Genomic DNA, 15,761 nt, shown 5'->3' with positions numbered 1-15,761 from the left:
AGAAAACGCAATTATTGTAGGGCTAATATACATTCAAAGGTTGACAAAGAGATCATGCATAATTGGAAGGGTAGCCTTATGTAGCCACCACACCTTTCTCTTCTCCATCAATTTACTATGGGTTAGGGTAGGCACTAGCCCCAGTTTTTTAGGATGTGGTTCATTAAAATTATTGTTGTATCTAATCTCGGGTTGTTTGAGAATCAAGCAGCCCTAAGACATCTTATTTTTGACAGGTTATGCATAGTAGAGAACTGTAAAGTAGTATAGATGATCCTGGGTCGCAATTTGCTTCTCTGTGTGAAAGAAAACATCTTTCTCTAAAAAGCTCGTGTAATACAATTTCTTAAAATTAGCTGTTGCTGAGTATGTAATTATTGAAAAGTTATAATAGACAGATGTTGTGCTGAATTTGTTTTTAATATAGAACATTGTCTGTGGTGTCACATGTTCAGTTTATTTGAGCTCCGGTGTGCCTGTTCTGTGTAACCATACGTGATATCAATGTATGGAATCTAGACGTTTATGTGCACCAGCCTGTCTCCCCATCTGGCTTTTCTATATTTAGTCAAAATATATCAAAATATTAATCAACCATGATGAGGGAGGAGTCGGTCATGTAAAACTCTGTAAATTCCATGCGGGCATGCAAGTATTTAAATTTTGATAATTATCTATTATATAACACTTCCTGCCACATAACAATTATATTGATATTAATTAACGCTTTTGTAGACGTGGATAAAACTCTCTCACATTTTTTTGAAAACTCATGCGTTTTGATTTAGCTAGGTTGGCAGGATTGACAACGTTAGATAACTGTGCCGGATCGGCTTGCCTTTGTATGCCATCCTAACTCACTGATTTTCATAACGCACTGATCTCCTCTGGAACTTACTCAGTTGTCGCCTCCCTCGATTGAGTAAGACGCATACCGCCGACGTCTGGACTCACGTGTTCACGTTGGCTGTAAATTTTAGTAGGAACTGCAAAGTAGTCTCGCGTAGCCAGACCCTACCGCCGCGTCATGCTTTCTGATCCGGGCATGACAACTCCGGGAGAGTGATAGAGTCTGGATACACTATCCCGTAGTTCTCTTCACCGGAGACGTCGGACAATCTGCTTTGTACTAGTAGTCACAAGTGTGAGAGATTGCAAGGCGTGGCAAGCAGATCTGGTGTTTTAGTTGACCGTTTACCGGTCAGACGGCAAATACAAACTTCAGAAAACTTACTAGGTTCCCCGCCGGAAGATGACGTAAGGAAGGGTCAGGCTAAGATAACTATTAGAGATAAGTACCGTAACAGTATACCGAAGACTGTCATACCCCTGTAGCTTGCTAACATAAACAATTCTTGGTGTTCAATCGCAAGATGTGTGTGCAAGAAAGTGTACTTCTTAACAAAGTGTACTTCATTTTCTACTGTGAACTAGAATGTCCGCCACGTCACATTGTAGGACAATGTGTTGGATATCTCTTCTGGAACTGCACATACAACTCAGTCTTGTGTGATCCTAACGAGCCTGCCTAGACACCTACACATACTGCCATGACTCATGCTCTGCCAGACTGGATCATTTTGACAAGCATGGTAAGTGTGATTTCAGGGGCGCGCTGTGCTGCCAGTGCGTTTGTATATATGTATGCGTCAGCATGTTGGACGCTTAAACATTGGAGAGTTTGTCAACAAACATTAAACCACAATCACGGCAGTAAGTGGAAAAGTGAGACAACTATCATCCTATTCCATCAATTTAGTCCTGTGCTGTTGTTAGGAATTGCAAACCACATCCATTCCTTCTTAGAAAAACAAACTTGATGGACAATTTAGTGCCAATTAACTCCAAGGTTGTAACGGGAAAGGGCACACATCTACATGCACTCCTTACTGTCGGAACTAAACCAACTAGGTCCCTAGAATGGTCACGCATGAGGGTACATGTCTAGTGCAGGGTGAGTAAATAAGTCCCTATTATTCCATGGCTATTAAATGACTCTGAGAAAACCATATTTCCAATATTTCAAATTGAATTATTCATATCTAAAATGGATGATAGATATCATGACCTGCAGCCAACCAGTTCTACACATTGCAATGACACCTGTTGTCTTTCATAGCACCAACTACTACATGTTCTGTGAACAAGGCTCTGTATTCAAGTCACTGGTTGAGAAAACAAGCAGTGGGTCCACTGGCGCATCGTCCACAGCAACGTTGGATGCCATCTCAAGAAGCTGCTCCAAGGCTGCATCGGTAGACTGCAACGAAGGAGTAGGAGCATAATGCAGAGAATCTATACACGGCCAATATTGTGCAGTGGGAGGCAGCATGCATCCACTGTTGCTACACAGATTTGTATCAATGAACGGTGATCCAATACTTGGTTGAAAGGCTGAGTGAGATCTGAGAAAGGACGAACTCTGTTTATGAGTGAAAGTTTTCACTGATGAAGGAAATGAATCAACCTGACCACCACAGGGTGGGCCAGTACTCATACTAGTAAAATTAAGTGCATTCATAATAGGAAACGCGCTTCCTTGAAATTTTGAAAAATTCACAGGCCCTGGTGACTGTGTCTCTGAAGAGCCTGAAGAGCCAGAGGTAACAAACACGGACTCTGTCTCACGTCTGAGAAGAGGCCATGATAGTGACTGGGACCTGGCAGGCATCAGATCTGAATAAACCAACGGCTCTACCACCAAGTGACCAAACTTCTCAATTTGCCATATCTTAAACTGCTTCGTGTAGCACTCGGACATCTTGAAATAGACATAACCTTCCTTGTCGGCGACCAATTTTCTCGAATTTGCGTCATCATTGCCGACTTCTAAGTCTTTACCAGCGTTTGCGGTGTCGTCACGTGTGTCTCCGCCTGCTCCTGCTGAGAGTGAAGACAATTCGCTCGCTATCCTTTTATACGCTTTCTTCACACTACTCCGTCGTCGCCTAGGTTTGTATTTGTAGTCTGGATGTTGTTGGATATGCACGAGACGCAACTGTTCCGCCTCTTCCACGAATTTCCTTTTCGTACTTTGGGGTAAAAGTTTCCAAAGTTTTCCAAGCATTTTGCTGAGCTCCGCGTTGTGCAGGTCGGGATTCTCACCTGCGAGTCTCTTCCTCTCAATCTTTGACCATACCATGAATGCATTCATTGGCCTCCGTGTTCGATCGGGATCCGAACGTGACTGGCATGGCAGCTCGTCGAAGGGTCGCATCGGCTCGATGTCGGCCATTCTCCTCAACGTTTCATTGTCGGTCGGCATAAAACTGCAGTCCGCACGAATATCTCCGCTAGTTGTCAATTGCAAACCCGGACGTCTTTCTGCGAGTGTTTCTCTCCTAGTGGAGGCACGTTTCATTCTGAGTCGACGGAGGCCAACGGGGCAATGCACAGATTGTCTTGAGTAAACACTTTTCTAGTACAGTACCATACACCTACCAGACCGCCCGCGTCGCGCGGGTGGCACGACTCGATCAGCTGGTTTATAGAAATTTCATCACCGGTGTTTAGTATCTCGACATCACGCCCACGTAGCCGTTGTCGACGCGTTTGGCAGTGATTTTCCTCAGTAATTTGACTGCGAGTGAAACAGACGAGACTAACAAAGGCACTGGAACCGACCCGAAGCATTCGAAAATGTCAGTTCAGGTAAGTACGTGCGGCGGCGGGTCACGCAAGGACCCTAATGAGTGACACTTACGCCAAATTTCCCTTTTAGAGATAAAGTAGCGAAGTATCGTCCAATGTCCTTCGGCCCCGCCCACTAGAGATTTGCTACGCCTACAGGGAATGACACCCGACACCCTTATCGTGAGGTAAACACTCATGTTTATTGTTCTCCTGAATTTATGTAGTTTTGTAAGCGTTACTGATATTCACACATTCACTTGGTGCTGTCCCTCAGTCCATACTCTGTTACGGGCATCAGGCGGCCTTGCGCAATGCAATCTATCAAAAAGAAGAGCTCAAACAGCGCACATGGCTAAGAACAAAGGAGACAATTAACCCATTATCCATTGCTCTGACAGCCAAACACCCCCACGGCTTGCAAGTTTGCCCACACACAGAACGTTCTCCCTCCTCCTCGACAACGTTAGCTATACAATGAAAACTTTAGAACAGAAAACTTAGGCAGTAAGAATTTAACGCACTACTAAATTTTCAAAAATACTTATGCACATATAGCTGTTCGATTCGATGCAAAACATGTCTCACCTTGCCACCACATAAAGCAACGAGCTGGGAGAGATGCTCGACTGGTGGATTGGCATCCTCACTGATGAAGATGGGTGGGCACGATGCAAAGATTTGAGAGTTGTACGGCCCACTGGAAGCGAACCTCTTTTCTCTTGAAACCTGGCGGAAGGAAGAGACCATTGAGAGACATGACCTTATGGTAACAATAATTATTACTGGAAGTAACAGCTCATGACAAAGGTTGGATTCTTATGAGTCTAGACACGTCATTCTGCGAGCAATATGGGTGTAAGGTAGGATCTGTTGGAGCAGCATCTGGTACAGTAAACAGCATTGTTGATGCAACCTTGCTGTTGCTCTAGCTGTCTGACTTTCTCTTACACTAACACATTGACAACATACATGTAAGTCATGTTTGAACAAAACGATTGGTTTAGCTGCAATCTAGCCATACAGACAAGAATACTTTCAGCTACATTTTGCAACAGTTAGTTGGCTCCTTAATTATCCTATGATTATCGTACCTACATGTTGTCTAATTATTTTATTGCCGATATTCATGATTTGCATTTCATTTCTATACTTGTAAGTTAATAGTAATAACTCTGTCTTGCCTCGAGCAATAACCCCACCCCTTGTGCTGGTAAAAGCCATCTATCATGCTAATCATACCATAAGTGATTCATATCATGGTCACGTGATGTATATGTATATATATATATATATATATATATATATATATATATATATATATATATATAAGCGAGAGTGCGATATTAATCGAAAGTAACTTACTGCACACTTACCATGCAATACATCATATACACCATCTAAACAAGTGCTCATACTAGTCCATGGGCCAAGTCCAGAATTGTGACTTTTCCGTGCACCCCATGGCAAACCATTTTCTTTTTAGCCTATGCTATGTAATTTTTGTGGTGATTACGAAAATGATGTGTTTATTAGCATCAGAGTGTCCAAAGTTGACTAAAACCGCATTTTCTTAAATTAAAAATGTTGCCATAGTAACCAATATGTAACATTAAAAGAGAAGTCGGAGTTGCTATCAATAAATTTTAGGTATGGTTGACAAGATTTCGTAACAGCAGATATCAGATGTATTTAACGGAGCTCAAATAGATGATGTCTATGCATGCGAAGAGATCTGTAGTCTCTCTGTGCACGTTATCTAGTGGTGGCAGCTACAACTTCCAATTAAATATAGTCAGTAACACTGATGCTGTTCGCCGTCGCATCCAGTAAAGGCATGCAACCCGGGAAGTGTTTTACACACATCTCCTAGTGACCAAGCAATATTTGTCATGCCGATGCGGCGCTTTTGATTTCTTGACTCTGTCTGCCATATAATCTGTGCCAGGATCTGATGTGCGCCGAACAGCCTGTCACTAAAACATCACTATCTGGTGAACAGATGACAATATTTAGGTGAGATGCTCTTGTGTTTGCTGCATGGTAGGCATTTAATATTCGGGTGTCATGCTTCTTCTTCACTGCATGAAAGTGCTGGAATCAATTGGGCAGTGACAACTAGACCATTGATTCGTAGTAAACCTTGCTGCAGTGACACACAACTACACACTTACCATCAAGGAGACGTGCATATTTTGGCAGCTGCATGTCATTTCCTAGACAGAAAATCTACTAATGCTATTCTATTTGCTGCTGCTGCTGCTGCTGCCACGAACCTTTTCTAAGCATTTGTGATGATGCTGTACTAGGATGAAAGCAGGAGTGACAATTGATGCACTGCAATTTCTCGCCAAATTTTCAATTAGCAAATGCAGATAGCGATCAATCACGAAGTCAATTCAATTTCTGGAACACGTATACAAGAGCGATTCCATCAACTGTTGATGAAGGGATTCAAAAGATAGCAAGTCTAAATGCTACATTTGAATACCGGTACAATTTTCATTAATTGCTACCCTTTTCGCATCCATGCAGTCGTGAAAACAACAATCTTGAGGGCCGAGGTAACGTTGGAGAACAATTGCCTTTCACTCTCTTGGTAATTAAATGCAACAGGGGTAAGCGTTTTCACTTTACTTTCTCTGCGACACCCAAAAGTCTACGTCATCATTAGCTAGACAACCGTTGTTGAAAGAACAGCCATTTTTGCCTCACCTTGGACAAGACCTATAGGTCGTAGTCTACCTCACAGGAGCAGTTACTCCAGAGTAAAGACCAACGAGATCATTAAAGTCATCGACCAAATTTTAAGAAGACTTGCTCGTAGATAGCTATAGGCAGTCATGATCAATCCAAGAATCGCATTCGAGTGTCTTTCTAGAGCTGCATGTATACGTATTTCAATAAAGTTCACTAATACTACGCACACTACTATAGTTGCAGCACATCAGTGCAGTGTAGCGTACTACAGTACAACAATGTTACGGTCAAAGCACAATTTCTCACATCGATCTTAGCTGTCTATGTTGAAGTTACAACTTGGAACTAAAGTTATAAGTAGACTTTCTACATCGCTTAATTGCAAGAGCTAACGTGTCGGAAGCTTCACAGTAACGTTCAGTTAGCAGAAGCCATCACAACAGCATTTTGCCTCAACTTGTATAACGCACGTTAGGCCTCGTGGTTCCAGTTCATTCCTGAGCGGCTAATTTGCAAAACGGTCTTGTTCTGGGTGATGGGACACGATATGTCTCTCGCCATAGGTATTCTCAAACATAGAGTCATGCGACAAGCTCCAAGTGCCAAAAATTGGCTTGCCAAAAGGTGCACGGACGGCATTTTCCGAAGCCGTTTTCGCAATTGGCCCACGCACTATACCTGGTTGCACGTCATGTGACTATGGTATAAGTAGCAAACAAGTCAAACTGCATCTCCTTTTTATACCAATGTTTCCCTCCATTGGCTGTAGATAGAAACATGATTTTATCATGGTGACTTGCAGTACTATGCAAACTGTGATCCTACATTAGTGGAATTATTACAAAATTTGTCCAGTGTTGTGTTAACAGAAACCTTGAAAAAAGACCAGCAATGATTGCATTTTACAAGGCATCTTCTTGCAGCACAACCTAATCTGATTGTGTAACTTAACATTTTGTTAATCACATCATGTTTGAAACTTTCAGTCCAGTAAAGAAAATATTGTACGAGGAAGTTGAACTTACTAAATTTGCAGTTACTCAAATACCAAACAAATTGTCTTACAATGCAGACATACATGCCACCTAGTATAGTAAGATGATGTAATGTACAGTCCCATTTGCAACCACATCGTCAACTTGTACTGCAGTTAGACATTTTTTTTGTTTCCTGAAAAAGGAATCCATCCTAATAAAGCTCCACTGAAATTCAAGTGCAGGGGTTTCAATTCAAACCACTCTGCAACTCAATCTGAGTGTTGCTTTAATAAAAGACCTAGACTGAATAGAAGACCCACCCTGTTGTCGGCTGCATGCATACAGGCGGGATTTGTTTCAACCTGCAGCTGAGGCACCTACTCAACCACTCATTTGAACTATCATATAATATTATATTCTTTGAAGGATGCGGGAGTTACTACCAACATGACCTGCATGACAGAAGAAAGCACTGTAAAGAAAGTAAAACATCATCTCTACCTCAGCAACGACAAATCACAAGTGGAAGCAACTGGGCCGATGCCGGCAAATCTCACAGAGCAGAGGAAGATGATCTAACACCTTCGGAAGAATCAGACTTTGAAGGCTTCACTGCAGACAACTTGCTGTAATTGTTATGTAGCTGGACAATCACGTGAACACATATCCAGTAGTGTACGTAACAAGTGAAGCAACTTGCAACTCTCTAAGCATGCAGTCAATATGTTTGTACCATAAAAAAGCCTGTCTTAATGCAACCCCCGGTACACAAACAAGCTTTTTGAATGCCATCATTTTAATTCAAGCCTCAGGGCTTGTATTTGGATGGATAGGGACCTACATTATGCGTCATATTTGACAATAGAAAATGAAAAAATGCAGATGTAAAACCTTAACACGCTTCATTCACATCAAATGTCTGGGTAGCGTGATCTATTACCTGTTATTCATGCACCATCCCATATTTCTTCTTCCCATTCCTATGTTATGTGCATGTTACTCACAACTACTCCTGACTAAACAGCAAAACGACATAACATTCATACCTTGGCGGCTGGAAATGCACCATCCAGCTCGTATGACTTTTCCTCGACCCAACAACCGGTTTCCACTGATTTATATACCTAACACAGAATCAGCCATTCAGACATACTTCTATATTAAAAAAATTGGCAAGTCTGACCCAATCAATTGATACAAGCCAGCAGCCTCGAGCGATACCCATCAGAACGTTTAAAGTTCGTCTCGGCTGAGTGAATACTACATGTGTGGTTGACTCCGACACGCAACTGTCCACAGTAAATCCGCCAAGCTCTTGTGCAACGGACACAACAAGCTCACGGTCTCTGGAATAGATGCGTGAGCTTAGCAACATTTCATTCATTCGTGCAGTATAAAGAGTGTGCCCTCACTTGCTTGATACACTTGTCATGACTAGACTCCTTGTTGACTGCAATAAACAGATCACAATATACAAGTACAAAAACGTAAACAAATTTAAATTTTATAATTGTCATGCCACAACCATTCAATAATTTTTACTGCCAGTTGCTGCAATCAAGCCAGTGTCAACACCTCATTCTAGTTTCAAGCACTTGAGTTGAACAATTTACATCAGTGGTGTAGCCAGGATTTGTAGATTAGGGGGACACAAGTAAACAGGCACCACTTTTAAGGTCAGCTTTGCCATTCACAGAAGTAGAGCTTCACCCCAAAGTGGCACTAACTGCAGAATGATGCCACAAAATATCATAATAAGACATGAATGCATCAATGATGTGTGGACCTTTTTTACGCCACTGCCTTCAACAATATACATACATACATACATACATACATACATACATACATACATACATATATATATATATATATATATATATATATATATATATATATATATATATATATATATATATTATAACATATCTACCAAAGACTGTCAATAAGGGAGTATGCACTCTATAATGGTGAAACTGCGCAAGTCATATCATGCCATTATGTGGAAACTAGCCTACAGGTGATTGTCAGCTCAACAGTAACAAGGTGTTACTACTCGTTCAGGCAACTTGGATCGAAATACAAATTGATTCTCAAACTGCCTATACTACATAAAGCTACTATGTGTCGGGCAAAGTCCATTATCACTGGTCATTATATTTGTTATCGGTAATTTCCAGCTCTGTTCTGTAAGCCCATCTGTGTGACAAGGCTAGGCACATCTGTGGAAGGAAGGGATTGTGGAAACAGCTGAAGGACAAGGATTTGACAAATACGTGATAACCGAACCAGAGGTGTTAACAGGGTGCTCTGGTGATGACACATGAAGTGGGCAACCATTACATGCTATCCATCAATAGCCAACAATGAGGAGTTAAAGTGCTATGTTTGACGAATGTCGAGAACATTAACAGGCAATATTGCTGTTGTAACAACAGGCAGGATAATGTGTGTTTGATCAATTCCACAGTACAACTACAGTTTCTGCTCATGCGCAACATTGACATGGTCAGAAACAATTTTGTGGGCTGTGAGCAGTCTCCACAAATGTTGAACATTCCCTTTGTCTCTTATGATGTTGGTTTCCGATTCCAATTACGCAGCTGGTCTATGTTGCACTGTTGTCTGTGCTTTGCCACATATAAAACCATTAAAACTAACAACTACTGCTCTCAACACAACAAAAACTGAGTCTATCGACCGTCAGCAACTAAGCAATTTCCAAAGGAAAGTGTTCCATGCGCCATTCGGTATCTGATAGATAGTCTTCCATTGAAGACTTTGCGATAAGCAGGTAGGTAAGTAGAGTTCACCAAAAGCAAGCATTACAATGGCTGTTTGACGCATAAATTGTCTTAAGAGGGGTACAGCCATGATCCGGAGGCATAGGCAGTAACATCCATGTTGCACACAATTCTCGTTGAAGCTCGCCCACATATCTGCTCTTCAACAAAATATGACATAATCTCATAGCACTGGACAAGCACCTTAATTAATTCAGTCTATTTGCATTCATCACATGATAGCAGAGATGGCACCAACAATCCAACAGCAGCTATTTGCCAAGCAAACAGTAAGCTCTACATACTGAAAATCAATAATTTTTGGTAATTAAAAAAGTTTCCGCAAACTCTATTTTATAAGAACTAAATGCTTGTAAATTTCTCTAATGTGTCTTGAACATGTGTATGGACACTCAACAAGGCTCTATCAGTAGGTGCCTGCTGACGGACCTACTTCGTTCTCTATATGTTACTGATTTCTTGGCTTGCAAAAGCCAATTCGTCGATTGAATGCTACCCTGAGCTATTTCTGCCCAGCCTAAACAATGAAGATGATCATTTGCATTTTATGTGCATCGGCAAATATAGAGTCCTGCTATTGCTGCTTGCTATGTTAGTAAGGTTTTTGAACATTGTTACTTTGTCCAAAAGCCAAGTGAACTTCACTCTGGTGTGCCTAAAAGAATGACTATAAAATAAATAAAAACCAAGTACTAATGGTCCTGGATATTTGCACTACAACAGTTAGTAAGCAACAAAATTAGTAAATTCTTAGCAATTTATAAAACTAAATAGCTTACAAAAACTTCTTGATTTACAGTAGTTTGTGAAACTAATACTAATGATTCGTGTACCCTACTTGAAATGCAGCACTATTAAAGATGATCAAACTACTGTTACAGCTATTTGTAGTGGGAATCAGTAATCAGTAACAACCAACTAGAACCCGATAATGAACGATTAGAAACAGCGTGAATGACTTCATCACGTCAACTGGAAGCCAGGCTAAGTTTCCCCAGAATACAGCCTGGGAGAAAGGTCTAAATGCATGGATACTCAGCACAACACAGAAGCATAGTACAACACTTTCTTTTTACAGTTCCACATCTTCAGGAGTGCAACAAGTGCCTGCAAGGTCTGCCCACATTCTGTGTTTTACTACAAAAGTTGAGGTTACATGTGAACAATTTACATTGTGAGCTACAGAAGTTGACTCCAAACGAATCAAATGTTTGACTTAAATGTCACTACCAAATCTACTTCTAGTCTGTAATCATGCCCCTTACATATGTCTACGCCCTGCTTTCAAAAAGTCCTACTGACCTCTCTGAATGCATTACCATAGTGACCTAAAGATGAGTTTTGCTGCGTTCCATTATTCAATTCATGAAATCAATGTCTACAAATTATAACAATTTAATTTCTTATTTAGTAACAAAATAAGAAACAATAAATTAAACTGTGAATTGGTTGCCAAAATTGGCTCCTGCTGGTAACAGTTCTTACACACTTATTGTCTGAAGACTCCATCTGAGCTTACATATAACACGTAAACAATCTCAAAAGCACAGTTATACTTGGTTGTTTCTCAGCGTTCAAACAATTCAATTAGCCTATTATATTTAGATATCAGATGACTAGACTAACACAAAGTCAGGCCAACTAAATTTTTGATGCTCAGATTTGCAGGTTCAGTTTTGAGCTTGACCAGAATAGAAACAATATTTTGATGTGCGCATGTGCTATTACCTTTTCCGTGGAACGCTTTGTATTGCGAGGGAACATTGGCTACCGCCCAGGTGTAAACAGCATGTGTTCACGCATCTCCTCTTCCGTTCCGCTTGTCTCTTTGCAGCAACTGTTTCTGTGTCTGTTTCTCGTTCTGTTAGCTCTTCACGATTCTTGTCTTCCTGCTCTGTTTCCACATGCTGCTTACCTATTTGACAGCGTATGTTCCTCTTGTCTCTTTCGGAACTGCCCCTTCCTAACACTGTTTCTTTGCTCTTGAGTATGTCATGGCTACCGCCGCCGCTGTTTATTTAGGTGTCAAACTGCTGTTGCTGACTCATTGTCAGCTCTCGAAAAAAAGTCATGCTGTCCCCTTTGGACCTGAGCTTCTATGCTGTGCTACAGTTACTCATTTTTAGAACACAAACTGAACTGTTTCTTGTTGAGCAGTTGTTTAAATGGTCCTTAACATTTAACATCTGAAGCGTTGTTTAATGCAAGACAACAAAAACTGCACATGATCAAACGTCATGTGGTCACATTTTATCTATTTTCCACAGGTCGGGCAGTAGGTTTCCATGTCAAAAGATCCGAGCATCAACAAATTTAGTTGGTCTGGCCTGTGGATTAAGCTAATATGATCAGTGTAAGAAGCTGTCTTGCCAACCAACTGAAGGGCACACATTCAAAGTATCAGACCATGCATACAGAGATCAGAATACCATGCCTAACCTTTAGTGCTTTATTCGATCCGTTTGTTGCCTGTGTGACTTCCCCTGATTTTCTTCCTTTCTTCTTACTTGAAGATTTTAAGACAGGTCTATGATTAAGTCCATTAGCTTGACGCCATTTCTTGGGAGCTTCAAACAGGTTTAGACTATTCCTGTCTTTCTTACGTAGCAACTGTTGACTCTCATTTTCATCACATTCAAGAACAACATCACATTGTCCCTCACCATCAACCACTTCTTTACATTTCTTCGGACGCTTTGGTTTTGACTCAATCTTGACACTGCTTTGATTCCTCTTAGACTTCTTGCTGAGCTTTTGGATATCTGTCCATTCTGGTTTTTCTTGGCCATCAAAGGGAAGAAGCTGATTCCTGTCAAGCAACTTACGTTTTGATTTAACTGATGCTTCTGGCATCCTTGAAGTTGTGGGTGTCTGTGTCACTGCTAGTTCTTGAGGTGGATGTGAAACTAAATCGGTTGATGGGCTGTCTCCAACTGCACATACCAAACCACTACTACCCGAATCATCTACAAAACAATCGTTCGTCAACTTAAAATGTCAAAAAATGTTGAAATCAAAACTACAACTAAAACATGCAGCTGCCAAAGACAGGCAGCCAGGCATACAAGCAATAGGAAAGACATACGAACAGACAGCGGTGTAGCCAGAGTACAAGATTAGGGGCAACACTAGAAAAATTTCCATGCAAATCTGATATTTCTACTTCTGCTGTAGATGTCTACATTTTCACTTGTTAAGCTTAATCTTGCATTCATCTACTGCGGCGAACCTGATTCCAAGTCTATCTTACTAGAAATGGCTCTTAATTAGTATGACCAGAAGCACTAAGCTTTTTAATCTATCTTGTCTCTCTCTAAGGTAAAGTCTTCAGTCTCTTCAAATGTTTCAAACATGAAAACAAACGTTCACATGATGTGGTAGATACACCTAGTCACAATAAGTGTTAATACAAATTGTAGGACTTTGAGCTCATCAGGTCTACGAAAGCCTTGGCAAGAGATTATTTATTACATCAGAGAGAGATTTTAGTTCCTGTTTAAATTGTTATGCACATTAGATATTGGCTGCTGATTCCACCTAACATGACACCATTTCATGATTAACATGCTTAGCCAAGGGTTTCGGTAAAGAAAAGAGGACAATCTTGGACTACACCCACTACAGCTCATGCAGCTGCCGTCATCAAAGACTGACTCTTGATTACAGATTAAACATCATTTGAATTCTCTTATCACCTGATCCAGTGTTGTGTTGTAAATGGAAACGCGATAATATAGTTATCGATGTCTCTAAAATCTACTTCATTACTTCATGCTCCTGTTTTCCATTACAACAAACTCATCCACACGGGTAGGTTGTTGCAATCTAGTTGCAATGTGGTCTAGGAGGACTTCAATAGAAAGACCGTTGTCTTTCGCCATAAGTAGAAAATATCAGTGCAAAGCTTCGTGCACAATGCCGAGTCGTTCCTCCATGCAATCCTAAAGAGTGTCTCTCTGGTGGTATCAACCAAATATATAGCTATACAACTGCAGCAGGCAGGTCTAGATCTTTTGCTTGAAGTACTTGGGATAGGCCTTTCGTCACGAGCAAACCTTCTCAAAGACAATAGTGCAAACAAGAAATTGACTAGATTTGCATTTAAGCAAACCATGCGGTCGCATTAACATGCCCTAAAGTTGATGGCACGTGACAAACAGGGTTAGGCAATTTACAGCCTCATTATCATCATTGTCATTGGCATTAACAATCATTGACAACAGGTATCTGGAGAACTAACAATTTGAAAATATTGGTTGCAATTTGCAAACTGCTAAGATCAAAACCTAAACTAACAGCCAAATTTGGGGGCACGTGTCTCCAGCAGGCCCCCTATAGTTACGCCGCTGGAACAGAGAGACATAGACACACACCAACATAGTAAGACTAACTAAAGTTTAATTTCTGTGATGGATCCATGGCTATGAGACAAAGCAAATTTGTTAGCGTAAGTAAAGCAAGTCAACCAGAATGTCACTGACATTCTTGCTCTCTTGATTTTGCAAGATTCTCATCCTTCTCAATGTCCTTGTACGTAAATCCATAAAAATTGCTCTGCACTTCTAGGCTTGCGGTAGGTACTTGCACTTCATCAGGAGACTCTAAAAACACAACGTCCAATAAGCAATGCGTTCAACATTGACACCTATTGAAAATCTCATCAAGTTTCATCACTAAGGAGTCATCTATAATTGTCGGCATTTACTCAAGCATACAAAGCGTACTCTCTTTTCATACCTCCTTCCCCTCCCCTACGCGTACATAAAAATGTTAGTCATGTGAAGCTATTTAATGTACCATGGTACTAGTAATTGAAGCTTTGTTTACACCGTCGCTTCTACAGCTATGAGCCTTCACAGTCCTGAACACCACGTACGCTAGGAGGAGTAATTGTCGCGAAGAATTACGAATACACAAGCTCTTTTCTTTCTAGACGTGCTACTTGTAAAATGTATTTAAAATCCTACATAACGACTGTCGTTTCGCGTAACCGCAAATTCCGTAAATAGTCTGTCGTAAGTAGACTCATCGTAAACAGGACATAAAATCTTTCCTGGTTACGTAATGTTAGATTCCCGTATAAAAATCGTAAAACCAAGAAAGCGATCGATTTCGGGTCAGCAGTTGTAGACAGGTGAATAATGTTGTTTATTTCTGACAGGTCCTAACAATCTCAAACATAAATTACACCCTTTTGGTAATAAAACTCTCTCATGAAAGTTTCGCGAGTATGATTGGCTGTTCGTCTATTGTCTCTGTTTGCCACGTACGACATAAAGGAATTAATGCTTCATGATTGGGCCGCACTAAGGAGGCGTGGCACATTCCTGTAGTGTGACAGACATAGCCAGCCAGCCAGTCAGCCACATAGGCCCCAGACCGGAAGTCAGTTCAGCCCTATACTTTTAGAGTACGCTACTCGCCAAGTCTCGTGACTTTTACAAAGTCCCTTTTCTTAGAGGCTCATAGCTGAATTACAATAATTAAACAACTAGAAGCCATTTTTAGAAGATTGATATGCACATTTCGTCGTTCTGGCCAGCAGTCTTCCATTGTTCGTTGCACTTTCTGTACAGCTTCCTCGCAAGACGAAGATGGGCTGGCAAAGACCAAAAGTGTTCACACACTGCTGGTACCTGTTCACCGGCAT

The 15,761-nt window shown here is 40.9% G+C and overlaps 2 protein-coding genes across 2 annotated transcripts in view; both read right to left on the bottom strand.

Moving 5' to 3' along the window:
* Window positions 1-2,001: 2,001 nt before the first annotated feature.
* On the bottom strand, window positions 2,002-3,680 carry LOC134183202 (transcription factor Sox-3-like). The gene has a single exon (XM_062650684.1). It carries the CDS (start codon window positions 3,359-3,361, stop codon window positions 2,129-2,131), a length of 1,233 nt encoding a protein of 410 aa, XP_062506668.1. The 5' UTR covers window positions 3,362-3,680; the 3' UTR covers window positions 2,002-2,128.
* Window positions 3,681-3,730: 50 nt separating this feature from the next.
* Window positions 3,731-15,761, bottom strand: part of LOC134182839 (uncharacterized) — a 31,701-nt gene continuing 19,670 nt past the window's right edge. The window contains exons 8-16 of the mRNA XM_062650279.1: window positions 14,593-14,712; window positions 14,503-14,532; window positions 12,551-13,077; window positions 8,720-8,757; window positions 8,491-8,653; window positions 8,354-8,431; window positions 4,219-4,359; window positions 4,010-4,100; window positions 3,731-3,951 (exon numbers count right to left, since the gene is read on the bottom strand). Coding sequence (XP_062506263.1) covers window positions 3,887-3,951; window positions 4,010-4,100; window positions 4,219-4,359; window positions 8,354-8,431; window positions 8,491-8,653; window positions 8,720-8,757; window positions 12,551-13,077; window positions 14,503-14,532; window positions 14,593-14,712 — 1,253 coding nt within the window. The 3' untranslated portion in view covers window positions 3,731-3,886. The remainder of the gene's footprint in view (window positions 3,952-4,009; window positions 4,101-4,218; window positions 4,360-8,353; window positions 8,432-8,490; window positions 8,654-8,719; window positions 8,758-12,550; window positions 13,078-14,502; window positions 14,533-14,592; window positions 14,713-15,761) is intronic.

This window comes from Corticium candelabrum, chromosome 8 (genome assembly GCF_963422355.1).
Source record: "Corticium candelabrum chromosome 8, ooCorCand1.1, whole genome shotgun sequence".
Taxonomy (NCBI): Eukaryota; Metazoa; Porifera; class Homoscleromorpha; order Homosclerophorida; family Plakinidae; genus Corticium; species Corticium candelabrum.
Note: the sequence above shows the minus strand (reverse complement) of the source record. Positions and strands in the feature narration are given on the sequence as shown.

Excerpts from the sequence above, each read along its gene's own strand:
- LOC134183202 (XM_062650684.1), bottom strand. The coding sequence starts at position 3,361 with ATGAAACGTGCCTCCACTAGGAGAGAAACACTCGCAGAAAGACGTCCG.